Source organism: Acinonyx jubatus, chromosome A3, assembly GCF_027475565.1.
Source record: "Acinonyx jubatus isolate Ajub_Pintada_27869175 chromosome A3, VMU_Ajub_asm_v1.0, whole genome shotgun sequence".
In the NCBI taxonomy this organism is placed as follows: Eukaryota; Metazoa; Chordata; class Mammalia; order Carnivora; family Felidae; genus Acinonyx; species Acinonyx jubatus.
The window spans coordinates 45,417,683-45,444,668 of NC_069388.1; the positions used below are offsets into that span (position 1 = coordinate 45,417,683).

At 37.0% G+C, this 26,986-nt stretch overlaps 1 protein-coding gene across 1 annotated transcript in view; it reads left to right on the forward strand.

The window, feature by feature from the left end:
• The window catches only part of XRN2 (5'-3' exoribonuclease 2), a 77,326-nt gene that overhangs the window by 11,852 nt on the left and 38,488 nt on the right, over positions 1-26,986 (forward strand). The window contains exons 2-20 of the mRNA XM_027069470.2: positions 2,041-2,168; positions 2,251-2,362; positions 4,717-4,828; positions 6,367-6,425; positions 6,502-6,591; positions 7,447-7,519; positions 7,648-7,698; positions 8,158-8,315; positions 9,329-9,403; positions 9,490-9,623; positions 9,723-9,780; positions 9,864-9,971; positions 14,310-14,354; positions 15,979-16,110; positions 19,412-19,530; positions 21,615-21,750; positions 23,553-23,660; positions 23,754-23,843; positions 24,621-24,693. Of these exons, the coding sequence (XP_026925271.1) occupies positions 2,041-2,168; positions 2,251-2,362; positions 4,717-4,828; positions 6,367-6,425; positions 6,502-6,591; positions 7,447-7,519; positions 7,648-7,698; positions 8,158-8,315; positions 9,329-9,403; positions 9,490-9,623; positions 9,723-9,780; positions 9,864-9,971; positions 14,310-14,354; positions 15,979-16,110; positions 19,412-19,530; positions 21,615-21,750; positions 23,553-23,660; positions 23,754-23,843; positions 24,621-24,693 (1,861 nt within the window). The remainder of the gene's footprint in view (positions 1-2,040; positions 2,169-2,250; positions 2,363-4,716; positions 4,829-6,366; positions 6,426-6,501; positions 6,592-7,446; positions 7,520-7,647; positions 7,699-8,157; positions 8,316-9,328; positions 9,404-9,489; positions 9,624-9,722; positions 9,781-9,863; positions 9,972-14,309; positions 14,355-15,978; positions 16,111-19,411; positions 19,531-21,614; positions 21,751-23,552; positions 23,661-23,753; positions 23,844-24,620; positions 24,694-26,986) is intronic.

The window sequence follows — 26,986 nt, forward strand, 5'->3', positions numbered from 1 at the left end:
TAGGATAATTTATCAACTTCCTGTTTAGAATGTATATACCCCTTTCTCCATGAAGTGGAGGAGGAGTGGGCATCCTGCTAGGCACAACTGCCTAGACTGCCAGCCCTCTGGGTGGGTGTGCCCCTTGTTCCTCCAGGGACCCACTGATCAGCCGGGGTACTTCACTGCCCTTCCTCTCAAGCACCCATCTTGCCTGGTCCTTGTGGAGCCTGAGTGTAAGCGAGGGGGTAGTGAAGGGTCTGAGTGAGCCTCCTGGCTGTTACTGCTGCTGGTGCTGATGGATCATCTAGAGGCTATCCCTTGAGCTCCTCTCTGGGCTTGGAGCCCCTTGTGTTCTCCCACTTCTTGGCAAGAGCTCCTCCCTGCATTTTTCAGGCTGTCCACCCTGAACAATACTAATAATTAGTCTGTTTTATACCTTTCTATAAATGGTACTATATATATATTCTTCTGAAGCTTGGTGTTTTTGGTTTTGTTTTTTGTCTGTTTTTGGCCCAGCAATATACTTGTGACCATCCTGCCCTATTTTTTGAATCTCACTTGTGTCTGGCATTTAGTATATGGACATCTACATAATCCATTCTGTGGGCTCTTTTTTCCCCCTAGTTAAGTTGACCTTTCATTTTTATTTCTTTTTTTTTAATAGTTTTGAGATGTAATTTATATACCATAAAGATTACGTATTTAAAGTGTACAGTCCAGTGGTTTGGTTTATATACAGAATTGTGTAACAGTCAACATTATCTATTTTAGAACATTTGTATCACTCTCCAAAGAAATGCTGTCCCCATTTGCATTCATTTCCTATCTCCCTCAACCTTGCCCCACCCTCAGATTGAAACTCCTGTATTTCTGTCTCTATAGATTTATCTATTCTGGATTTTTCATATAAATGGAATCTTCTGTGGTCTTTTGTGACTGACTGACTTCCACTTAGCAGAATGTTTTTGAGGTTCATCCATGATGTAGCATGTACATGATGGGCTTTTAAGTTCACGGTTTTTTGCTATTACAAATGATGTTTTATGTGTGTTACAGAACTTTTTAAAAAATGATTTTATTAACAGTGATTTCCTATGATCTCATTTTTATCATTTGCTGAAACTGTTCGAAAAAAAACAAAGGTAGTATTATTACAAAGATACAATTGAGTGCCTCCAGGAGTGAGTAAGATGTAGTGTTTATCTTTTTAAGAACTCACAGTGTAGTTGAGTTAGAATGCCTAATTGTAAAACCATGGAAGTGCTACAAGTGAATAAGGAAAATTCTGAGGAAATACAGAAGGAGGAGCAGTTTTCTGAGAGATCTGTCCAAAGAGTTATAAAGTAAGTGACATTCGATCGCAGTCTAGACCGTGGAAAATTAATAAGGTTTCAGGAAGTGGGTGTTGGTATGGAGGCAGAAGGAGAAGCAGTGTGCAGAGGCACTAAGGGATGCATGAGGGTTTTCCAGGAACTTAGAGGTAGGGTTGGTCTGAATGGTACTTTGGTAGGACAGAAAGCTAATAAGAGTCCAGGCTCATTGGTCTGTACTTGGGAATCATTGAAAACCTCAGGCAAGATGAAGATGCAGCCACATTCGTACTTTAGAATGTAAACTCTGACTGCTTGTGGGGTTGCTTGGAGATAGGCGAGTCTAAGGGTGAAGCAGTCCATATGAAGGCCATTCAGATCTTTGAGGTGAGTGATGCAGTGACAGCCATGGCAGTGGGGCTGAGAGGAAATGAAGTGGAGAGGCATCTTTTGGGTTAAATTGACAGGACTTTCTGATAATGGGTGGGAAGGGAAGAGAATTCTAAGATGACTCCCAGGGTTTCTCACGTGGACACTTGAATGATTTGAGAGTTTGATAGCTGTCCATTTTCCACAGACAAAATATCCGCTTCAATTTGCTTTAAGGAGTAAAATAACATCTTACAATGTAAAGATGACTTAAAGTGTTTTGTTTCCAATTCAGAGGTGAAACATGGGTTCATACTGAGCCTAGGATGTGTTAATTTTACACTTGAACAATCAAACTACTGTTATCACTTCCTCATAGCCAAAAGAATGCAATGGTGTCAAGATTCCTGTTGATGCCAGTAAACCAAATCCAAATGATGTGGAGTTTGATAATCTCTATTTGGACATGAATGGAATCATCCATCCCTGTACTCATCCTGAAGACAAGTACGTAACCCATTTTTGTCACTGGTACTAAAAGTTACAGAGAAGTACTGTATTAAATGACACCGTCTGCTTGTCCTTCTAGGCCAGCCCCGAAAAATGAGGATGAAATGATGGTTGCGATTTTTGAGTACATTGACAGGCTTTTCAATATTGTGAGACCAAGACGACTTCTTTATATGGCAATAGATGGAGTGGTAAGTTCACCTAGAATCCTGTTTTTGTTTTCGCTGGGTTTTGAGTGTGTAGAAGGAAAGTCAGCTAAATAACAGTAAAGGTTGACTGTGGAGAATTTGAGACAGCCTGATCGTTCTGTCAATGTTTTGTGCCAGATTGTGAGATGCTGGGGATTAGTGGTGACTGCCCTTGCTTTTGAAGGACTTACCACTAACAGGACAGAGATAAATGAGCAAGGTTACTTACTTGTGGGCTTTAGGTACTAGATAACACCTGCAGGGTGCTGAGGGAAGAGGAAATCAGTGCTACTAAGGGAATTAGGAAAGAGGAGTAATTTTTGTCTCCTCCCCTTCCTTTTCCTTTTCCTTTTCAAATTTATTTTGAGGGAGAGGGAGAGGGAGAGAAAGAGAGAATCCTAAGCAGGTTCCACACTTGGTGCAGAACCCAAATCTCACAGCCATGAGATCATGACCTGAGCTGAAATCAAGAGTCTGATGCTTAACCGACTGAGCCACCAGGTGCTCCACTTTTGTCCCATTTCTTGAAGCATAAAGAATAACAGGTGGGGAGGGGAGTGGAATTGCTGGAATAGATGGGAAGAAAGAAGGCCTTCCAGATTTCTCAAAGCCATGCCTTTAATCACACTGACAAATTTGGGAAATCATAGGTGTTTTAGATCAGAAAGGGAAATAGAGCAATGGCTTGAGAAGGCCTTACTTCAGGAATTTGGGTTTTATCTTATAGGCAGGGAGCAGTCATCAGAATGCTTTAAGAGGGCAGTAACTTACTTACTGACCTAGGATGATAAACCAGCTAGCTTAGCTTCTAAATGACCAGCACACTATATATCAGAGTTCAAGGAAAATTAAAGTAAATTATAACCCTAAAATTTATTTAGCTTTATACAAATAGAGTTTCTTTCTTTTAGATTTAGTAATCCTAGTAGATAATAGAATGATTTTGAAAATCTAGAAAACTTGGGGTACAAGAAGATGAACTTTTTCTGTAAGGTTCTTTTTATTCAATGAAAAATCTTAGCTACTTGATAACTTATTAAGTTTCTGTTAAAGTGCAATAAAGAATAGAAGAGATAAGAATATCTTATTTGGAGCATATTCTGGCTCACATTGGTGAAATTTCTTGAAGAAAATCTGTCAGTTTACATCCAGTGTATCCTTAACTGCTAGGTCAAGTATAAACTATGTGCATATCTGTATGAGTGTCTGTATGTCTCTCTGCCTGTTTGTTCACTCGTGTCTATAACATGGGTTTGTTTAAATATAAATGTAGATCAAAGAACTTGGTACTTACTTAGATTAGGTGTAGGAAAGGGAACTATTTAAAGAGAATTTAATAGTTTTAATACAAAATAGAACTATTTTGTAGGAAAGGGAACTATTTAAAGAGAATTTAAAATAATTTATTTTATGTAGACAGGATACTCAAGAGTTCCTTCCAACCCCAAAATGAAGTTCAGGAATTTAAAAACTTTAGAGTCCAGTTCACTTCATTCAAACTTACACAGTGATTTTAAATTACATTTGGTAAGAGTGATTTAAAAGTATTTCCTGTTAAAACCTTGTTCCCTCTCTACCTGCTTTGTAGAGACGGAGTGGTAATCATTCCTACCTTATTGTGGGAAATACAAAATAGAAGTGCCTTGGGGCGCCTGGGTGGCTCAGTCGGTTACATGTCCGACTTCAGCTCAGGTCATGATCTCGCGGTCCGTGAGTTCGAACCCCGCGTCGGGCTCTGTGCTGACAGCTCAGAGCCTGGAGCCTGTTTCAGATTCTGTGTCTCCCTCTCTCTCTGACCCTCCCCTGTTCGTGCTGTGTCTCTCTGTCTCAAAAATAAATAAATGTTAAAAAAAAAAATTAAAAAAAAATAGAAGTGCCTTGAGGTCCTACAGATTAAGAAGTAGTTTTCTGTTGCTTTCATGGGGCATGGTGAATCCCATGTGGAGACCATCTTTCCTTTTAGGCAGGCATGGATGTAAGGTCTTCCCAGTCCTGTATGTACTAGTAACTACTCATCACATGCTGGCTGGGTCTTTGAATAAAGTGAGCTGCTGTTCTTGGGTGCCTTGAAGGACTATAACCCAGTGGAAGTGGCATTGGGTTGTGGGCTCTGCAGTATTAAGTGGCTTCTTAGGATGTTTGTCTGTTTGACATGTCACTCACCTGACTGAGGTCAGCTTTTAGGATCTTGGTCCAAAATTTAAGTTCTTAGGAGTTATCTGTCATGAAAGGATAATGTATATTACTTTTCCATTTTAGTATACTATTTTTATAAGGACAACTGATTGAAAATAATGTACAGATTTAGTTGGACATATTTCAAATAGCATCAAGTGACTATGAAATAATGTTTTCAGGCACCACGTGCTAAAATGAACCAGCAGCGTTCCAGGAGGTTCAGAGCATCAAAAGAAGGAATGGAAGCAGCAGTGGAGAAGCAGCGAGTCAGGGAAGAAATACTGTCAAAAGGTAAAGAATATGCATCTCGAAGTTGGATTTCTTATGAAATATATATAGAATGGGGAGGGTGTGTGAACTTTCCCTCGGAACAGGAATGATTTTAATTTAATTAGGATCCAGAATATCCACGGAAGATTTATGTTCACTGTCAAAAATAGTTAATGGACTCCGTCACTCCCACTAACAAACTTTTCTTTTCCAAACTCTGTAGTAAAAGGGAAACTTGGGAATAAAAAGGAAGGAATTCTGGTAGGGAAAGGAGATGGTCAATCCCTTTCAAGGTGAGCACAGCTCTTCAGCTAACTTTTATGTATCTGTAGAGGAGAGATACATTAAGAGTGCTTCTTATTTGTTTTTTCTATGCGGGCTGGTAGAAAGCTACAGTTTTGTATACATTTTCCTCAAATCAGTCTTGGTAGCTTGCTTATTGCTTCTTTTTGGAACTCAGAGGTCTGTGAGAGGAGGCCCAGGATGATGTGATCCATATTTACAGGCTTTCACACTTCAGTATAGGTGGATGCAACAGGCATTGAGGCAGTGAAGTACCCAGGGTTCCCTTGATTTGGGGGAGGTTTGGGGGGTGATTTTTGTAGTTCCTCTAGAGCCTTGGAATTCCTAGTGGGTACATAAGGGAGAGAAGTGGGTACTAATGGGTAGAAGTTGCCACAGTCTTGGAGGGGAGGAAGGTCAGGGAGTCCTGATACTTAGTGGGACTGGTTCTCTACTGAGACACTTACCTGTGAGTTGGGTGTGGCTTTAGCAGGATGATTTGTTTGGTGTTTTGTTAGGTAAGGCAATCTGATAGACCAAGAAAGCTATGATTCATTGGGTGAGGATAGTGTACTTTGCCAGTGAAAAAGGATACGCTAGTATGGTCAGCTCAGGCCTGCAATTATGATACATTTTCTGTTTGAATTTGCTAGACGTGTGCAGCTGCATAGTAACTATAGCTGCAGCTTGTGATTACTATGCTAAAACGTGTTTGTATTTATGAAAGATAGTCTTTGATTTTAAAGATGTCTTCTTTCTTGAAGATGTTTTGAATATATTTGTCTTGAAAAAAGTAATACGACAAATAGGACTTTTATATCCCAAGTGATAATTTTATGTCTTATCATAAAAAGCTGTAATAAACTCAGCACTTTAATTTTGTTTTTCTAAGGTGCCTTTATCTCAGGAATTATCGTCAAAATGAGAACTCCTAACCTGTGTGTGTTTGTGGTGTGTGTGTGTGTGTGTGTGTGTGTGTGTGTGTGTGTGTGTTCTGCTGTTGAGGGCATCATGAAGAATACCATAATTTTCATATTTCTATATTATAGTATCTTTTTGTATACCGTATATTGTTTGATGGTCATGTTAAATGTTGTATTAAATTTGTAGGGATGAATCTTACTTTCTTCCCAAAATGGGGAACATTTATTCCTCAGGTGACAACACTTCCCTTTCTTTTGTATTTGAACTGGTTGTTTTTCTTGTTCTGGTTTAATACTGGGTAATTTACCTCACTTTTTATGGGGAGAACAAAACATTGCCTCTTTTTTCTCTAGGTGGCTTTCTTCCTCCAGAAGAAATAAAAGAAAGATTTGACAGCAACTGTATTACACCAGTAAGTAGTCTCATACTTTGCCAGCTATTGCTAACTCTTAAATGGTAGGTTAATTTATTTCCTTCTATCATTTTAGGGAACTGAGTTCATGGACAATCTTGCTAAATGCCTTCGCTATTACATAGCTGATCGTTTAAATAATGACCCTGGGTGGAAAAACTTGACAGTAAGTTTCACATTTTGGTACTTGAGAAAGATAAGAGTGATCATTTTAGGCTGTACTTTGATTTGACTGATACTGTCTCTCCCCCCCCCCCCCCCCCGTAAAATGCTGTTGACTGTCGGAGGAAAGAGAAGCTTCCAGGGTTATTAGAGATGGGGTGCCCTGCATGGTCCAGTTTTAGACTGCTGAATTTTCTCTCAATGCCAATTTTGTCCTCTTACCATCACTGTGAAGCTTTAAAATGGAACCTGTGATAGGTAGATAGATAGGTAGATAGATAGATAGATAGATAGACAGACAGACAGACAGATAGATGTGTGTGTGTGTATATATATATACAGGAAAGCAATTTTTAAGTTAAAATTTCTGTTGTTATAAATTGAAATGCAGCAAGATTAAAGTTATGGGACTGCCTTTAAAGAAGAGCTGTGTTCTCCTAAGTGTTTAAGTAAAATTTAAATGAAGAACTTTTATGTAATTTTAAGTACAAAGATGGTTTCACTATAAACTAGACATAGTAAATTATATTTAATGGGTATCTTTTATTGATTACTCCTAGGGCTTATATACTTTGTGGCTGTATCCTTGGGTAGCAGTGAGAATACTAGAAACTTGTAAGCTGATCAATTCTTCCTTAGCTAAATTTGACCAAAACATTTTATTTTTCTAGTCCATGTAATAAGTTTACCAATGAAACAGTTTTGGTGTTTAACACACACACACACATTATGAAAATTTCCCAGTTAATGACACTATCTTAGTAGAATTATCCCAATTTATTTTAAGGTATTCAATTTTGATTTTTTTGTGCTAGAAAATTGGGGATGAACTGAAAGTGTTAAAAACTGTTTCTTATAGGTTATTTTATCTGATGCTAGTGCTCCTGGTGAAGGAGAACACAAAATCATGGATTATATTAGACGACAAAGAGGTAAAACTTCCTTATAAATATTTTGTTATATGTTCTATTAAAAAGATAAGCCACTGTATAGAAAATATATTCCTGTGGTATAAAATATATTTATAAAAATATAATACATCTTTCTCTCCCCTCTTTAGCCCAGCCTAACCATGACCCAAACACTCATCATTGCTTATGTGGAGCAGATGGTAAGTTTATTCTTTGGGTTTGATTCTCTTCGATTAAAGCAAAACAAGCTGATGGGTTTGTGTGTAGTAATGGATTATTCATGATTGCCTGGAAATTCTAAAATGCCTTGCTTATTTTATGTTTGAGAAGGAACTGGTATTGTTTAATCTGTGATTAATGTTTATTTATATATTTTTCAATCTTTTGATACTGCTGCACATGCTATTCAAATGGAAGGTGTCCCCAAGTGTTGACTCTTGAATGGTAGTCCACATTCTGTGCCCATGTGTCTGGAGGACAACTTGTTAGCTGAGAACTACTAAGAAGTTTTGGCTTTTTGGCTTTGCCACTTCTATTTATGTGTTTGGGCTTTTCTTTGTGTTGGTGTCTTCTGTCATGGTGGTGTCCTCTATCGTTGTTTGTGGTAGGGTCTTCTCGAAGTGCTTACTGTTCAGTGTTTTGTCATTGTTGATTGATAGCTGATCTCATTATGCTCGGCCTTGCTACACACGAACCCAACTTTACCATCATTAGAGAAGAATTCAAACCAAACAAACCCAAACCATGTGGTCTTTGTAATCAGTTTGGACATGAGGTCAAGGACTGTGAAGGTTTGCCAAGAGAAAAGAAGGGAAAGGTAAGAACTTTGAGATGGTAGTTCTGTCATTTAAAATTTTTCTGTTTTATTTTTTGTTGTAATAAAGTCTATGTATCATAAAATATACTATTTTAACCATTTTTAAGTTTACAGTTCAATGGCATTAAGTATATTCAGGTTGCTTCATTTTTAAAATGGATAAAAAAAAAGACTTTAAAGAGCACCGACTAGTTGATTCAGTTTTTACCTACTTGCTCTGTTACCCCTCACAGAAATGTGTCTTTCGGAACTCATTAAAGGAAACGTGGTTTGAAAAGCATGCATGCATTCATTCTTTCTACTCTCTCCGTTTTTTCTAACATAGCTTATTATATCTACACGAGTCTTAGGTCTCCTAGTTAATAACGCTTCTTGTACATGATTTGTTTGTAGAAGTATTTGTTTCAGATGGTTATTTTTCTTAAAAAGAAGTATAAATCAAATATATTAATCTTGATACTTTTAAGTTACCCCTAGTTCCTACATATTTTGGGTTCACTTGATTATACTCAGTCCCCTTTGAATGGATTTTTATCTGATTTAAGAATATGGTGCCTCTTTAAAAGACATGCTGAGTGAAAAAAGGAGGTAAAAAATGTACCATATATTCACAGAGGAGGGTCTAGAGGCATATACCTTGAAATGTTAATATTGGCTGGCTCTAGGTCGGGGTTGATAAGCTACAGCCCTCCAGATTTGACAAATGATCTAAGAATGGTATTTACATTTTTAAAGAGTTGTAAAAAGAAAAACATGAAAGAATATGCAACAGAGACCATATGTGTGTCCTGTAGGCTAAAATGTTTACTATCTGGTCTTTTGCAAAAGCGTTTGCTGATCCCTGGTCTAGGTGTGATTGGGATTATGGATAATTTTTTAAGATGGTTCAGTGAGTTCCATTTTTTTTAATACTTGTAAAATTTCTCTTTAGAGAAAGTCACAATATTTATTGAGTTGGGAAAAATGAGAAGGTTTAGAGTATACTTGTTTAATCTTGATTCACTTTCCTGCAGCATGATGAACTTGCAGATAGTCTTCCTTGTGCAGAAGGAGAATTTATCTTCCTTCGTCTTAATGTTCTTCGTGAGGTATGTAGCAGTAAACACTGGGATCGGTGCTCTGAAGCAGGGTGGCTTTTGATAGCTTTAATGGCAGCATTTCTTTCTCGTTGTAGTATTTGGAAAGAGAGCTCACCATGGCCAGCCTACCATTCACATTTGATGTCGAGAGGAGCATTGATGACTGGGTCTTCATGTGCTTCTTTGTGGGAAATGACTTCCTTCCTCACCTGCCATCATTAGAAATTAGGTATGTGTGTTTGTGTAAGTTTTCACACTAGTGTTTTAGCCGTCTTGCCTTTACAGTGCATACTGGTCCTAATGCGTAATGTTTGTTTCCTGGTGGCAGGGAAGGTGCAATTGACCGTTTGGTTAACATATACAAAAATGTGGTACACAAAACTGGGGTAAGTTCACTCTTGAATAATTTCAAAACAGAAGTATTTGCTTTTATAAGAAGATCATTTTACATGTATTTTATCACTTACAGGGTTACCTTACAGAAAGTGGTTATGTCAATCTGCAAAGAGTACAGATGATCATGTTAGCAGTTGGTGAAGTTGAGGATAGCATTTTTAAAAAGAGAAAAGATGATGAGGTAAAGTGTTTCTATTGCAGTAGCTAAATTGCTCCTGTCTCTAATAGGCTATGATGATCCTGTGATTGTACTTTTAACCTCTTTGAGTGCGTTCTTATATTATTATAGTGTATCAAACACCAACATAATCATGAGTGGTCAGTGCTTTATTTTATAAAGGTTGTGATGCTTGCTGTGTGGAACTATGTATTGTACGCTGTGTGAGTTGCATTGTAATTTTTTCTCTCTTCATGATCTTAAGATATAAATCTAAACACCTGTCTGATCAGTAGGCCATGAAATGAGGATGCCAACACTAGAAGAATGCTGGGATTGAACTTGTGGCTGCCATGTTTTACAGGAAATATTTATGCCCTGGAAGACAGGTTAAGACCAAGGAACTTTGTACTCTGGTAATAGAGTGTAGGGAATCAGGGTTGGACTGCATCAGCCAAGGCAGAAGCACTTGGAAGCACTTGGAAATTGATTACATGTGATAGGGTAAATGCTTAGGTGAGAGTCTGGGTTTCTGGCTCAGGCAGTTGGGAGATTCCTGGTGCCATTCACTGAGAATAGCAAGCACTTGCGGTAGAGCAGGTTAGGGTGGGGACAAGATGGAAATTGAATTGATTTTGGAGATACTAAGTTTGAGAGGCCATAGGATACTGGAGAGGAAAAAGTCCATGAAGCAATTAGATGGATTTGTGTAAAGCTCAGGGCAGAAGTCTTCTGAAAGGAGATTGGAGAACTATTAGCAGGTGGGGGGTACTTCAAGCTATGGGTGTGAACTTGAAGTCCCTGGGAGCCTGTGTGGAGTGAAAGTGCCTCCAACAGAAACCTTGAGAAACATGGACATTTAAGGAGGGGGAGGGACCAGTTCTAGAGAGAGGGGAGGAAATCCCTAAAGAGAAGAGAAGCCATTTGTGTTGTCTGAGGTGTCCAAGCAAGATGGACAGGCCCCTCACTAAGGAATCTACTCCTGAAATCATTGTTGCACTATATGCTAACTAATTTGGATGTAAATTTAAAAAAGTTGAAAATAAAACAAGTTAATTAAAAAAAAAAAAAAAAAAGATGGACAGGCCCCTAGTCTGTGGCCAGGGGTTTGGAGGCCCTCGGAGTCAGTGAGGAGGAAGGGCAGCAGCCTGAAGGCAGAGGGGCTTGGAGGATGGTTGTGGGGGAGGGTTAAGGGGGGCAAGGCAAACAGTGGGTAAAATGAGCAGATAATAGCTTCTTAGAGAATGAAGGAAGTCCTTTCAGATCTTAAGCGAATTCATAGGCCTATTTTGAGCAAATAGCAATATAGTAATACTGCTACGTTGCTTTGTGACCTCCTGTCAGATTCAAGCATGTCATTATATCTGACAATATTTTATTCAACTTTCTTTACTGTAGCTGGTGATCTCTTTCTTAGAACTTTGGGTACCATTTTATGTAGCAAAGTGAGTGGACTGTAAGCATTCCTTCCGAAGCCTTTGGTACTTGGTAATCCACTGTGGTGGCAAGAAATTTTCACATGTAAGGTTCAAATAACAGAACTAACTTTGGGATATCAAATGTCTACCAGAATAGCCATTTTTAATTAAATCATCAACAATTACAGTGGCTCCACTTGACCCACTTCCATTTACGCTTAAGAAAAAAACGTATGTACTGTGTACTACTTGATATAAAAACTTTTATTAGAACAGCGCTCTTACATGGCTTTAGCAGACTTTGTACTAAAATATTGGTGATATTTGGCATTAGAACAGGATTATGGGATTTGATAGATACCAAAATACTTAATATGGTTTCCAACTGGACTAGCAGAGAGGGTATTTTACAGCTTTGGATCTTTTTTGGTGTTCCTTGACATCATACAGTGTTCATCAGCAAGGTTGGTCTTTGGGGGAAATTTATGAACCCTCAGAAATTCAATGTAAAAGTATCCAGGTATATGTTTTTTCCTGGAAAGTGTGTCTGTGGCTTTTGACTGATTTCCAGAGGAGTTCATAGCACAAAATAGATGGTAGAAAAGTGATGCATCAATATTTGTTACTAAAATTGAGCAGTTGAAGGTGCTTTTTATTTTATAAGCTTTTATGTTTGTCTTATCTCACAAATGCTCATTTATTCAGCAAATATTTATTAAGTATTTATCATGTGCCAGATAGTATTCTGAGTGTCATTGATATAACAAAAAAAATACAAAAAAGCTGACAAAAATTCCTGATCTTATGGAGCTTACATTCTTCCAGAAGTGGACAATAAGCACAAACACTAAGTAAAGTATGTAATATGTTAGTGATGAGTGCCATGAAGAAAATTAAAGCAGGTGAGAAAATATCTGGGAAGGTGGATATGAGGTCATTGCAGTTCTAGAAAAGGTGATTAGAGAAGGCCTCACTGACAGATGACTTTGAATAAAGACCTTAAGAATGTGAAGAAGTAAACTGTACAGGTGTTTGTAAGAAGAGCATTTCAAGCCAGGGGGAATAGGCTGTGCAGAGGCTGTAGGGAGTGTACCTAGGATGTTGACAGAACAGTAAGGACCCAGTATGTCAAGAGCAGAGGAAACAAGAGGGAAGTGACAGGAGAAGAGATCAGAACAGTGATTCAGGGCCCATTCTGGGAAGATCCTGTAGGTCATTATGAGGACTTAGCTTTCATTCTACATCAGTGGAGGGCTTTGAGTATAGAAGTAACAAGATCTGGCACATGTGAAAGGATTGATCACTCTAGCTGCTGTATTGAGACTATATGGAAGTAGTGAGCCTAGGTAGGAGGCTCTTTTGCAGCAATCCAAGGGAGCCAGCATGGTGGCAGTGGAGATGATAAGAGGTAGTTGAAATTTGAATATGTTTTGATGGTAGAGCCACTGGATTGGCTGATGTTAGGCTGAGAGAAGCAAAGTTATAAAGAATGACTCCAAGGCATTTTTGTGTGAGCAGTTGAAAAATTGTCTGAGTAACTGATAAAGAAGACTAGGAGGTGGTGGAGAGGTCCTGGTTGGAGACTCATCACCATTTACATGGTGTTTAAAGCCATGAGACCAGATGACTATTCTCATGAGAGTAGAAAAGTCCAAGTATTAGGCACAGAGGAACACTAACATTAGAGGTTGGGGAGTCAAGGAGCAAAGGCATGCAGCAAGAGTGAAAGAGGAGAACCAGGTGAGTGTAGTGGCTGGGAACCCAAGTGAAGAGCATGATTCAAGATGGAGAGTCATGGTCAGATGTAGACTGAAAACTGACTAGTGAATTTTACAGTCTGTAGCTCATTGGTGCCCTAGATAAGAGACATTTCATTAAAGATGGAGAGGAAATCTTGTTTAAAGAAGTTGGTGCATTTCATATCTTCGGAGGTTTTAAGGTAGTCATTCACCATATATCCAACATTCAGCTTCTCTTTTGACAAAGTACAAATTAAAGATCTTATTTAAGGATGTTATTTTACAGTTGGCATTACTGATCTGGAAGAGCAGAGAAGTGCAGCTAGTAAGGTGGCAGTCAGTACAGTAATTCTAGCCCCTGTTTTGGGCTGTCATAGGACCTCAGTTGACATTCCAGTGCCTTGATTCTCACAGAATCTTGGGCATGGGAGGAATGCTGGGGCCAGGGAGGCCTTTGAATGGCCAAACAGTTAGTGGGAAACAAGATCAACCCCAAATCCTGTTTAATTGAAACCGTGACTACATTTTGAAAATGAGCGGAGGGGAAGAATCCATGCAGAGTGGACCCTTTCTTGTGGATTAAATTGGCTCAGAATGAGCAGGGCAGACATCTGAATTTCCTTCCTTTCTTTCATTAGATTGACTTCTTAGAACCTGGTGTGTGGGGCAGGGGGGTGATGTTTGTATAGAGCCCCACTTCTCTCTTTACCCACTCTGTGCCATGCATGCTACAGAATTAGGAACTGTCGAGCCCTTTTTAGGTAACACAAGCTCATTATTAAATTGTCAGTTTGTTTTTAAATGGACATCTTGGTTATTAACTGTATACAGCTAAAACTTAGAATTATTTGTTTTCTTACTTACTTGCATCTTCTCCATATTGACAGCCTATTTGCTCCAGGGTGAAACCAAGAGTCTTTGTCATGACTTGTATTCTTTCCTGAAATGATGTCAAAAGCTTAAGTGAAAAAAATTAAGAGGAACAAATTATATCTAAACTCCATTTAGAATGATCTGTGTCCGTCAAAGGTTCTGATAAACAGCACTTTGAACATATGGTCCATTGCCTAGTTTAATTATATATGTCTAGGTTTCTGGGGTCTTCCTTTAAGACTTAAATTGTTTCCCAAATCATTCCTGGTAATGTTTAACTCTGACATTTTTGTGTAATTATTTGACAGAATATGTGGATTTTATACTTTTAGGACAGTTTTAGAAGACGACAGAAAGAAAAAAGAAAGAGAATGAAGGTGAGTTTTAATTAATTTCGTAAGATGGGCAATAGCCTAAGTTTACAGTTTGGGAGAAAGATGTTCATTGCAGTTGCTTTATTTCTTCTCTGATAGGAGTTGGTTAGGGACATAATGTCTACCCAGCTGCTGTCTTGCCTAGAGAAAGAATGCTGGTGTTTTTTCTAAGCTCTGGAGTCTGAAAGGATGCACTTGATGGGCATGGGGCACTTAGCTATTTGAATTTTTTTGTCATTATCAGGTATTGTTTCTGTAATAAAAGCAGTCAACCCTTTATATCCTCTTAAAAGTTACTGCATTCTGTCTACATCTGTCAGGTTAATCTTCCTGAAACTGTTGTTTCTCTGCTTGGAAATGACCCGTGATTTTTGTAGTTCCCTCAGAACCCACTTCTGTCTCAGTCTGGCATGCAGAATGTACTCTGATCCAGTCTGATTGTAGCCGCCCGGCTTTTCCCTCCTGTCTTCTGAATGTATCACGTCCCTCCTGACTCAGAGCATTGCCTGCACTTGCTAGCTCCGAGTGGATTTCTGACTTCACGACTCCCTCACATCTTAGCTTTTCCACCAGGGCCTCTCTTAAGGCCTCCACCCTCATCCAGGATTAGCAGTCCTTTCTCTGAACTCTGCTGCTTTTGCTTGTGATATTTGTTTTCTTACTTCTTGCATAATGCTCTGTAGTTACTTCTTTAGTTCTTATTTTTCTTGCTTCTTTACTAGATTTTAAACTCATGGAGTTTAAGGACTGCCTTTTATTATTATTACTATTATTATTATATTTTTTAAGTTTATTTTTATTTATTTTGAGAGAGAGATAGAGAGCAAGTCGGGGAGAAGCAGAGAGAGAAGGACACAATCCCACAATCTGTGCTGACAGCATAGAGCCTGATGCGGGGCTTGAACCCACGAACTGTGAGATCATAACCTGAGCTGAGATCAAGAATCAGATGCTTAACCGACCGAGCCACCCAGGCACCCCATTTATTTTTATATTTTATTAGAAGTAAGCAAGTTGGGGACTCTGGAAGGGAGAAAAGTAGAGTTCCTTATTGTTACAGGTATGTTCAAAACCACTAGATTCAGAGGGGCATATTTGATTTCTACCTTATGTATTGCTATTTTCTTTCGGTCAGTACCTGTGTAACAAGTGTGTTGTATCAGTCAGCCACAACTGTCACTAATTACAGCTCTAATTGGAAGTGAAGAGTTAAATTCTAGCTAGGTGAAGGGTAAATAAAAATGGTTTTTCCTAAGTATAGATTAAACTCTTGATTAGTTTTTTTAACCTTAATAGTTCTATTATTTTCATGTGCCTGAAATTGTTTCTTGAATGTGTTTTGAAATTGTCAGGAATCATAGAATAGCTTAATGAGACATGAGTAGATTCTGTGTATCAGAACAATGTATTATGTACTTTTAAAACAGTTATTAAATGTTACAGGATAATGTTTACAGGGTGAGTTACCATCAGATCAAATTGTGCTAACAGTTTGTAAATGCTAACAGAAATCCAGTTCCTCCTTTAAGTGCTTACAGTGAGAATCCTGTTCCATTGCCTTCTTTTCTTCCTGTCATCTGTGTTGTGATGTAATTTTAATTTCTACATTTGTTTCCACTTATGTTAGAGAGATCAACCAGCTTTCTCTCCTGGTGGAATATTAACCCCACATGCCTTGGGTTCAAGAAATTCACCAGGTTCTCAAGTAGCCAGTAATCCAAGACAAGCAGCCTATGAAATGAGGATGCAGAATAACTCTGTAAGTGACTTACTTTCATGTGGCATTGAAAAGTGGTGACCATCAGAGGTCTCTTGCAGTTGTGTGTGAATTTTGTTACTCAGCCTGGAGTTGTTTTGTAGTTTTCTCAATTTCTTTTGCCTTGAGATATTTTTAACTTTGCTGAATCCATGATTATCAATATGTAAATATCTAAATAACATGAAAGAAAAGAAAATGCATGCAAATATAGATAGCTAAGAGGCTGTAGGGTTTCTGTAATGCAACCAAAGGTACTGGGTGCTAGAAGCTTGAAGGGGACAAGAGAGAAAAATGGTTTTCCCCTTTCTTTCCAGGGATCGGTTACGGACATTTTACAGACTAATCCCAGTCTGTCAAAAATAAGCACTTCTCACTGCCCAAACCCTTACCCTCCAACTCAGGAATGGAATAGATTTGAATATATATTTTAAGGTAGCTCTCGCTATCCAAATTCTCGTTGCTCTGTACTTAGAAACTCAGGAACTGAATGGATTTGCCACCTGCAGTCCTTCCTTGTTTAAACTTGGTGATCCAAACTGAAGAAGCAGATCATCTCAGCCAGCAAGGCTGTACTCTGTCCAGTAGCTTCCTGTTGTTCAGTGGCAACACTGAGCACAGAGCACATGACAGGGCAGCAGCAGGGGTGAGGGAATAGACCACGAATTGAAGGACAGCAAATAAAACGATTGCTTATTTCAGGTTGGTAGGCATAAGAGAGAAAATGTGTACTATAGAGAGAGGAAATATGTTTTGTAAGGCTTGAGATCTAGTGTAAATTTTTGTTATATATTCATGGAAATTGTATAAGTTTAGATATTTAAGTTTCATTATTCTGTTATCCTATTTATGCTCAAATCCTTTATTACAGGGCAGTCCTATTTGTGGAATCTTTGCCATACTAGGAGACTGATTTATATTCTCGCCAGTTTCCATTTTGAAGTTTTAGAGCCTTAGATTTGGAATTTGGGAACTGAGATTTTGCATCTCCTAAGAGAAGCAGCCTGGGTTTCTGTTCTGTTTTTTGTTCTGTTTGATTTTTGTGTTCTTGTCTTATTCCTTTCACCATTAACAGTGGGATATGGAGGGTCAGTGAAGGATTGCGATGAGGCACTTGAATAGAACAGAAAAGGCTGATGTCCATCATTTAATAGTGACTGCCTTCTCCACAGAGTGGAACTAAGTGACTTGTATTGTCAGACACCATGTTGATGATACAATGCTTTTTTTCTTAATCCCAGGGAGTATGGCAAAGTTAAACTTGGCCAGCTGTGATTGCTTTGAGAGAGATTCCAGTATCATACTAAAGCTCCACAGGACTAGACCCACCGTTGATTAATAATGTCTGCCATGGGAGTAGGAATAGGGAGATTGGTGATTAGGTTGCTTATTTGATCCTATCTTAATTCCCCTTGACACAGTTATTTCTGTTGGAGTCTTGGCGTAGAAGGTTTTTCATCTAGAATGTTATAAATTTAAGGAAATCACAAGGCTGAATTACCAGTTCATTTAAAGGTTGCCTTTTGAGTTACAGAGTTTGTGCTTTTTTTTTTTTTTTTTTTTAAGCTGTTGGACATGTCCAGTATTGAGTAGTGTCTACTTGATGGTCAACGTTGTTAATGTTTTACTAGCTGGCTTCTGTTTCCTCATAAATCTGTGTTTTTAAGTTTTGCGTTCTGAAAAGTATGGTTTGACTATATCTGCAGCCATTTGATAAAATTTGATTGCAAAAAAGAGTTTTTTAAAAAGGAATTTGAATAAATTGGTATAAATCTGGTATGTTCAGGAAAGACTATTTTTGTTGGTAGAGAGAGAACAAAAAAAGAGCAGTAGAGATTTGGTATTAAAGAACAAGCTACTTTTTGTTTTCTGTTGGAGTTGTATTTGTTATCTAAAGATAGTTTTCTGTTTGGTTTTTTTTTTTTTTATCTTGTTTGTCAGTTTGGGAAAGTTTGCTTTTTATCCAACTTCTTTGTACTTAGATGATAGCTATGAATATCATCTCATAATTTAATCCAAATGGATTTAGTGTTGGGTTTGAAAAATAAAAGTGATGACTTCTTGAAAGGTGACCCACCTTACGCCATGTAGGCAGCCTGTGTTGTTGATCTTTCATACGTATCGTTCATATCATTTTCCTTTAATCCTCGCAATAACCTCCAAAGAGAACATTATCCCATTTCAGGTTGAGGCTAACAGAGGTAAATTGTCTAAGGCTGTATAACCTATAAAGGTTGGACTTGGTATTTCAAACTCAGATCTGTCTGACTGAAAATACCCATCTCAGTTTCAAGTACAACCGCACCTTCCTGAATTTATTTTTATAGTTTTGTGTGTTTTTTTTAACGTATTGGCCATATAGTATCATGAAAAAAATGGAAATTATACATTTTTAAAAGAAAATTATAAGCTCTGCTTTGTTGTAACTTTTTTTGACCTATGGTGTAAACTACATTCATAAAGTAGTTTAAAAATAATTCAGTTTACTCACAACATTTAATATACTCTGTATAACAGAAGAAAAACCTTATCATTAAAACCTTTTCTGCCACTTGTGTTTTTGGTCATAACATGAAAAACTGAAGTTGCAGGAAATTTTAATTTTTTAATGAAATACTGAAATACTTTAGAGTGTTCACTGTGTTTCCTGAGTTAGTTACAAAGGGAAGATAATACTGAATTTAAAGTGGTATCTAAGTCTTTGAAATACTAAATCTGCATTTTTCTAAGTTACTGATAGATTTTTACTTGTACATTGAATTTTAAAACATTATCAATAATTTTATCACTTACCTGGCAGAGTGTCTTTAAACTGTTGATTTCCTGATGGTTGCGTGAGGTTGAGCACTTACCATTTAACTTTGTTGTCTCCAGCATTGATTATATTGTATATTATTAATTTATGTATTTATATTTTCCCCCTCCCAACTTTGCTATTTGTTTGGTATAAAGTGGTTGTGAATTCATAATGTGAGGAACCACCAAAGAAAAAATAATCAAGCCCTATAATTTTTAAAAATTTATAAGATTAAATTCTTTTTTCTTCTGAAATAATTTTTATTCTGATAATGTTCAGATTCTTTTGAGTTTAAGCATAGGAAGCTTGAAACTATATTATTCTTTTTTGAAGAAGTGGCGTAGGCCAAGATCAGTCTTTGTATTTTCTAAATATGTTTACCATATCTATTTAATAGCTTTAAAAAATGTATTATCATGAAGCATGATTGTAACAACAGTTGGATGTAACTTCTTGTGTGAAATGAATAATTAAATCCTTTCTGTGTAATGTTATAATTGTTTGCAGAGTCCTTCAGTGTCTCCTAATACAAGTTTCACTTCTGATGGCTCCCCATCTCCGATAGGAGGAATTAAGCGAAAAGCAGAAGACAGTGACAGTGAACCTGAGCCAGAGGATAATGTCAGGTGAAACCATTTTTTGGTAACACTTTGTTATCAAATTGCTGAAATAGATGCTGTCTAATTAATGCTATTTAGCTTAGAGCAGCATTGCCTTCAGATGCTTGCCTGTGATCTTTTTATCCACCAGTAATTAATGTGGAGGGTTAGAATAGTCAGTAAATTCCAGTGAGATGTGTAAGCTATAGCTGTTAAACCTAAGTATCTAGATTAGTATGCGTGCAGGTTTTTGTCCTCCAAGCCACTTTTCCCTCTGAGACCAGGCACTAGATAGGCTAGACATGAGGTGTTTAGCTCTGACTATGTGATCTGAATGTTACTGTTTTGAGATTAAATCTTCAGGCTGCTTAACACAGAAAGTTCAGTTACATTTGGATACTTAATATAGTTTGCTTTAATCTCAGTTGGAAAAGGTTCTTCCTCAAATGAAATATGCAAAAGAGATAAACATGTATATTTTTTAAAACCACAGACTTGGATCTGTACAATTATATTTCATGACAGGGAAGTTTCCCTTTAGCTGTATACTTGAAATTTGTAATGAGAAATTTTGATTCTTTATCCAGAGATTTGAGATCATTATGTAAGATTAACAGCCTCTCATGTAATTAAATCCGTATTTGAACCCTGTGTTCCAAGTGCAAAAGGCCAACAGTCTGAATAATTATAACTAATTAAGAATTTAGCAAAATGATATATTTCAAAGTTAAACAATAGTGGTCCACAACTCATGCTTCTTTTATAGGACGTGGATGGTATGTTTGCATTTATGATGAGAAACTTCTCAAGTGTCATATATGGTTCTGTATTTTCCTAACGTCCTTTGATGTCAGATTCTGAGATCTTTGGTGACTTGTGATTGAACATTTACCTGATCCTCTGTTTCTGCAACTCTGGATTTTCCTCTTAGAGTATGTTTTCTGTTTTATTGTGTAGCCATCTTGATCGATACCAGCTTAATAGTTAACTTGATTTATTAGTACTTTATTGTGTAATCCGGTGCTGAGAATAGTCAAGGTAGAAATGCTTCTATTAAGAAATGCTTGGGACCCTTAACATGTATTTCATTAATATTTTCTGTAAAACAATTACAGTCTGCATCATAGAGGATATTTCTCCTAAGTGATGTCCTGTGAATCCTTGGGGCAGGTGGGAGGAAATTAAAATTGATGTGGTATATTCTGGAACATGACTGCAATTTGTAAGATGTGGCACATGGTAGAAAATAGCCCTTAAATGAGAATCATCTTGATGTTCTTGATCTGTCTTGTTTTGTTTTTTTAGTGTTCTTTGGCTTCTTTGTGTTCTTCGATAAAATGTTTAAATCTTTCAGAGAATGAAAAATGAGTATTTAAAAATATATATATACTTTTGAGTGAAAAACGTATAGTTCACGTGTATTGTCAGTGACAAATGAGAATTTAGTGAATTAGAAGTGAACCTACTTCTAAGTTTTACCAGAACATGCATATATGTGTTTATGTGTCCTTCCCTTAAGCCAACAGCTCTTAGCTGAAAGAAGAATAAGGCCCACAGATGGGGAAAGTAGATATAAACATAATTTTCTGCCTGGTTCCTAGATTATCTTATAAACCATTTTTACCTTTTAAAAAATTACACATGTAACTCTTTTTTTTTTTTTTAAGTAATTTGATTGGCTTCCTTTATTTAGTTTAAATGTATTTTACAAACGGAGGACCTTGAAATATCTTCAGTATTTGAATCTTAAAATGTAGTTTTAGAATTGGTCCACAATCAAAAAACATGTAAAACAGTATTAACATTTGAGCAAACAAATACTCAGTATCTACTTTAATAAATAGTTATTCTTTTTCCAAAATGTTGCTTTCTAATGGTCTTACTAGAATCATCATTTGGGTTTTTGATGTTTATCTCTTAAGTTGATAGTAAGTCCTGTGTAAGTGGGCTTTTAGAAGTGATTAAATAATTAAATGAAGCTGTGTTAGCATTACTGCTTAACTCATTAACATTTCACCTGGATATTAAATATAAAATGGTTTGGGTGATAAATCAGTGAACAATTACTGAAAGTATTCATTCGACATGAACCGGCTTTGCCTGGATTTTAGGCTATGGGAAGCTGGTTGGAAACAGCGGTACTACAAGAACAAATTTGATGTTGATGCAGCTGATGAGAAATTCCGTCGGAAAGTTGTACAGTCTTACGTTGAGGGGCTCTGCTGGGTTCTTCGATATTATTACCAGGTACAGAGAATATTTTCCTCTAAATCTACCTAATCATTTAAGGAAGATAGTAATTTCTATAATAATGTGTATTATTGAGCTGTGTTATGAAATTAAATCCAGACTCATTTTTTTAAAAGCTTCTTGTTCAGAAATTCATTACCTTAAATAATATTTGTTTGTAAACCCTTTGAAGCTTCTCAAGTGTTAATATATAAACAAAGATAATTTTTGTTTTGCTTATTAAAGATTTCGGCGTCAAGTAGTATGGTTGAGTGTACTTTGTCTTTAACGTGATTAAAGTATAATGGTTTTTTAATTGGAAATTAAAAATAACTAAGTAATTAATAGACAGTCACTAAATGACTGAACAAAGGACAAAGCCTAGAAAATACTAGTAAGAATTCGAAAGACATTTGAATGATACCATTTCCTCCGTGTAATGTAGTGATGTTACATGAAATGCATGATAATTGGAGTAATCTGTATCTGACTTTAAGCTTTTGATAATTGAGATGTCAGAGTGTGAGAGATTAGGTAGACATAGAGGGGATTGTAACACTAGTAGTTAATACCTGGTTTCGTTCTTGGAGAGCAAAACAAGTTAGGTTTGGTGTGATCTGAGAAAAGATGGAGTTTGTCATTAAGTGGAAAGTGTAATTTGGATGCATTAAGTTAGGTTGTAAAATACTGCAAATTCATGTTTTACTTTCATCCTCAAGATTTTAATTCCCTAGGCATAGAATCAAAACATATTAGGAGGACTTTTCTATCAGTAAAACTTACTGTTTTCTTTTTGATAGGTTTACTTAAATATTTTTATAGTAAAGAGAAAGTTGTCACAATGAAAATGTAATAGGGAATTGTAAAATGAAACTTATTGTTGGCAGTTTTACTCAGTCACTGTTTCAGTGATGTGCCTTACCATCTATATGCTATAGGTAAGTGCCAGCTACCACCACTCTTCATTCTGTTTGGTGATGGCAGCTGTAGAATTGGAAAGAAATACCTCCAAGCACATTTTAAGGATAAAAATCTTCACCAAATTTGTTTGTAAATATAAAGTTTGGTGTTAACTACTAATTATTAAAAATGCTTTGCAGTAGTGTGTGGGTTTTTTTTTTTGTTTTTTTGTTTTTTTTTTTTTTCTGGCGGGGGGTGCCTGGGTGCCTCAGTCAGTTAAGTGTCTGACTCTTGATCTTGGCTCAGGTCATGATCTCATGGTTCGTGAGATTGAGTCCCTCATCAGGCTCTGTGCTGATAGTGCGGAGCTTGCTTGGGATTCTCTCTTCTCTCCCTGCCCCTCCCCAGCTCGTGTGCATGCACACGTGCTCTCTCTCAAGAAAAAAAGATTTTTATTTTTAGAGAAAGCACAAGGGGGGAAGGGGCCAGAGGGAGGGAGGAGGGGAAAGAAAGAGTGTGTGGGGGGGGTTAGATCTTAAGTAGGCTCCACACTCAGCTTGGAGCCCCATGTGGAGCTCAATCCCAGGACCCTGGGATCATCACCTGAGTCAGAATCAAGTGTCAGATGCTCAACCAACTGAACCACCCACGCACCCCATGCAGTAGTTTCTAAATCAAGGAGCCATTGATATAAAGTAAAAGTTCAGTTAATCAAAACAACTTTTAGGACTTATAGGAAAAAATTAATATATGGAATGTGCACTGGAAGTCGTGTTTTACAAATAGAATATTATAGGTTAATAATACTCTAAGTTTTGTTTGCTTTACTGTGTCCATACTGAACATAGGTTTTTGGGTTTGGGTTTTTTTTTTGTTTTTTGTTTTTTTGTTTTTGTTTTGTTTTTTGGTGATGATTCTAGGGCTGTGCTTCCTGGAAATGGTATTATCCATTCCATTATGCACCATTTGCTTCAGACTTTGAAGGAATTGCAGACATGCCATCTGATTTTGAGAAGGGCACTAAACCGGTAAGCCTAGTTATTTAGAGTCATAAAATTCATAGAATTTTGGCTTAGATAAAAATTGTGTATTTTATCTTAAACTTTTTTTCTTTCTTGCAGTTTAAACCACTGGAACAACTTATGGGAGTTTTTCCAGCTGCAAGTGGTAACTTTCTACCTCCATCATGGCGGAAGCTCATGAGTGATCCCGTAAGTGTCTTCGTACTGAGTTCTCTATACTTTTCACCTTTTTATTTTCTACTTTCCTTGGTCATCAGAACCCTTACCCAGAAAATAAAATTAATTTGTGTTGGGGAGAAATTATTTTTTTTTAATGTGTATTTTTATTTTTGAGAGCAAGCACACGTGAGTGGGGGAGGGACAGAGAGAGAGGGGAACAAAGGATCTGAAGCGGGTTCCATGCTGACTGCAGAGAGCCCAATGTGGGGCTCGAACTCACAAACTGCGAGATCATGACCTGAGCTGCAGTCGGACACTTAAATGACTGAGCCACCCAGAGGCCCCTGGGAGAAATTCTTGTAACAGTTACTTTGTTCTCAGCCTACCTGTAAGTTATTATTTTTATTTATTTCCACCATGTGTAGTGGCTTCCAGAGTTCAGACTGGGCTACCTCAGATCATCTCTGCGCTTGTTTTATGTGCCAGATAGAAAGCAGGGGAGACCCTGGCATGAAGTAGGAATTATTGGAGTCTGTAAACTCTTCGTTGACTGTCTTGGGTTCACAGTTGTCAGTTCTAAAATTTTTCTATAATAATGCCTTCCCGCCCCCCATTTTTTAAATAAAATTGTTAATTTTGTTTTACTACTGGGGTTAATGACTTGATATCTTAATAACGAGTTTTTGAAGGAATAAAACCTCATTTTCTCATCGGGCCTGATAACATGAATGAAAGAAATGTCAAATTCTTTATAACTCATGCATGTGTGACTTTTGTTTTGAATCTTTATTTTTCTCCCTGATACAGGATTCTAGTATAATTGACTTCTACCCTGAAGATTTTGCTATTGATTTGAATGGGAAGAAATATGCATGGCAAGGTAAAATTTAGACGTTATTCCTTTTTGTTAAAATAATTTTCTCTTTTTGGTAAACTGTAAGAAAACATGATTTAAGGGATGAAAGAATTTCTGTGAAAGAGAAATATTTTGGGACACCTGGGTGGCTTAGTCAGTTAAGCATCCAACTTTGGCTCAGGTCATGAAGTCACTCATGGGTTCGAGTCCCGTATCAGGCTCTGCACTGACAGTTTGAAGCCTGCTTGGGATTCTCTCTGTCTTCCTCTCTGCCCTTCCCCTATTCACGCTTTCTCTGTCTCTCAAAATAATAAAGTTTTTTTAAAAAGATAAATATTTTAGGGCGCCTGGGTGGCTCAGTTGGTTGAGTGTCCGACTTCAGTTCAGGTCACGATCTCACGGTTCATGAGTTCAAGCCCCGTGTCAGCCTCTGTGCTGACAGCTCAGAGTCTGGAGCCTGCTTCGGGTTCTGTGTCTCTGTCTCTCTCTACCCATTCCATGCTCATGCTCTGTCTCTCTCTGCCTCTCAAAAACAAAGAAACATAATAAAAAATAATTTTAAAAAGTAAATATTTTAAGAATTACATGTGAAAATTTCATTTTTTTCCATCCGACCTGGGATTATCAGTGATTAGTAGTAATTAGTAACATTCTGATAAACAGTAAATTAGACTGAAAGAGATTAATCATTCTGTCTTTTGTCTCTTTTGTGATTGATTAATGGGACTTGCTCCTAGTCTGTAGCTCATTGGCACCTTGTAAGATTGCTGACAAATAAAAAAACATGGTTGTGTCCATGTGGAGATTCACTTATACCCCATGGAAATTTGAAGATGAAAAATGTATAAGAAATTTAGTTTTAAATACTTGACAGTAATCATTTCCTGTTTGTTTAGTTAGCTGTTATTTTCTCATTCCTTCTGTTTACAGTTTTTATAAGAATGTCAATTTTAAATTAGTACTACTAAATTTAAGGTGCTGTTTACCACTCAGCAAATGTGTGATGGTGACTGAATGTAAAACACAATAAAGAATTCTGTCACACAGTAAGTCAACTATTATTTCATGCCAAAGCCCTTTTCAGCAATCATTTTAATCTTGTCTTCCCCCATATATTTTTCTAAGATAATCAATTTGGTAAAGTTATGTGTTTACTTTTTCCTTGGTTATTTCCTCTGGTGCAGATGACCAATAACATGACTCAGAATTGTGAGACAAAGGGGTATTCATTAGAAAATCATTTTATGAGATTTTTAGGGTTGACTTTTGGTTTATGTAGTGAAAGACATTTCATTATTTCTTTAATGGAATGATAATGGGAAATGTAACCCATTGATTGAGGTTAGCAAGTATGCTCTGTGGTCATATTTTGTTATATGTAAATAGATTGGAGTCTTAGATTGTTTTTGAAGGTGCTTTGTGGAGAATGCTTTGATTACAGGGAGTGGAGGCATAGGAGAATAAAACGGAGTGAAGTAAAAATATAAGTATATAAGTATACTTATGTAAATGTCAAGTAAGTAAGTATATAAGTGTGCAGATGTCTTGCTTTCTGTATATACCATTGTAGTATAAATCATCCGGAGGAAAAGTGAGGCAATGCACAATGGCTACAATTTCTTCACATCCCTGCTAACATTTGTTATTTTCTTTTCTTTATTCGGTAAATGGCTTTTACGTATTTAGGTATTTTTTATTGAAGTATAATTGACATATAATACCCTCTTTCAGGTGTACATCATGGTGATTTGCTATTTTTATACATTATGAAATAATTCCCATGATTAAGTCTCATTACCGTCTGTCACCATACAAACTTATTACAGTACTATTGAGTGTATTCCTATGCAGTATAACATACCCATGACTGACTTATAACTAGAAGCGTATACCTCTCAATCCACTTCATCTAGTTTGCCTGCCCCCTCACCTGCTTTCCCCTCTGGTTACCAACAGTTTGTTTCCTATATCTATGAGTCTGTTGCTGTTTTGTTTTGTTTGCTCATTTGTTTGGGGTTTTTTTTTTTTTTTAGATTACACATATAAGTGAAATCATACAGTATTTGTCTTTCTCTGTTGGGACTTGTTTCCTTTAGCATTATACCTTGTAGGTACATTGATGTTTTTGGAAATGGTAAGCTTTCATTCGTTTTTGTGACTAATATTTCATTGTATACATCTTCTTTACCCATTCGTCTAAGGACACTTGGGTTGCTTCCGTATCTTGGCTGTTGTAAATAATGCTGCAGTAAACAAAGGGGTGCATATATCTCTTCAGATTGGTGTTTTTGTTTTCTTTGGATCAATAGCCAGAAGT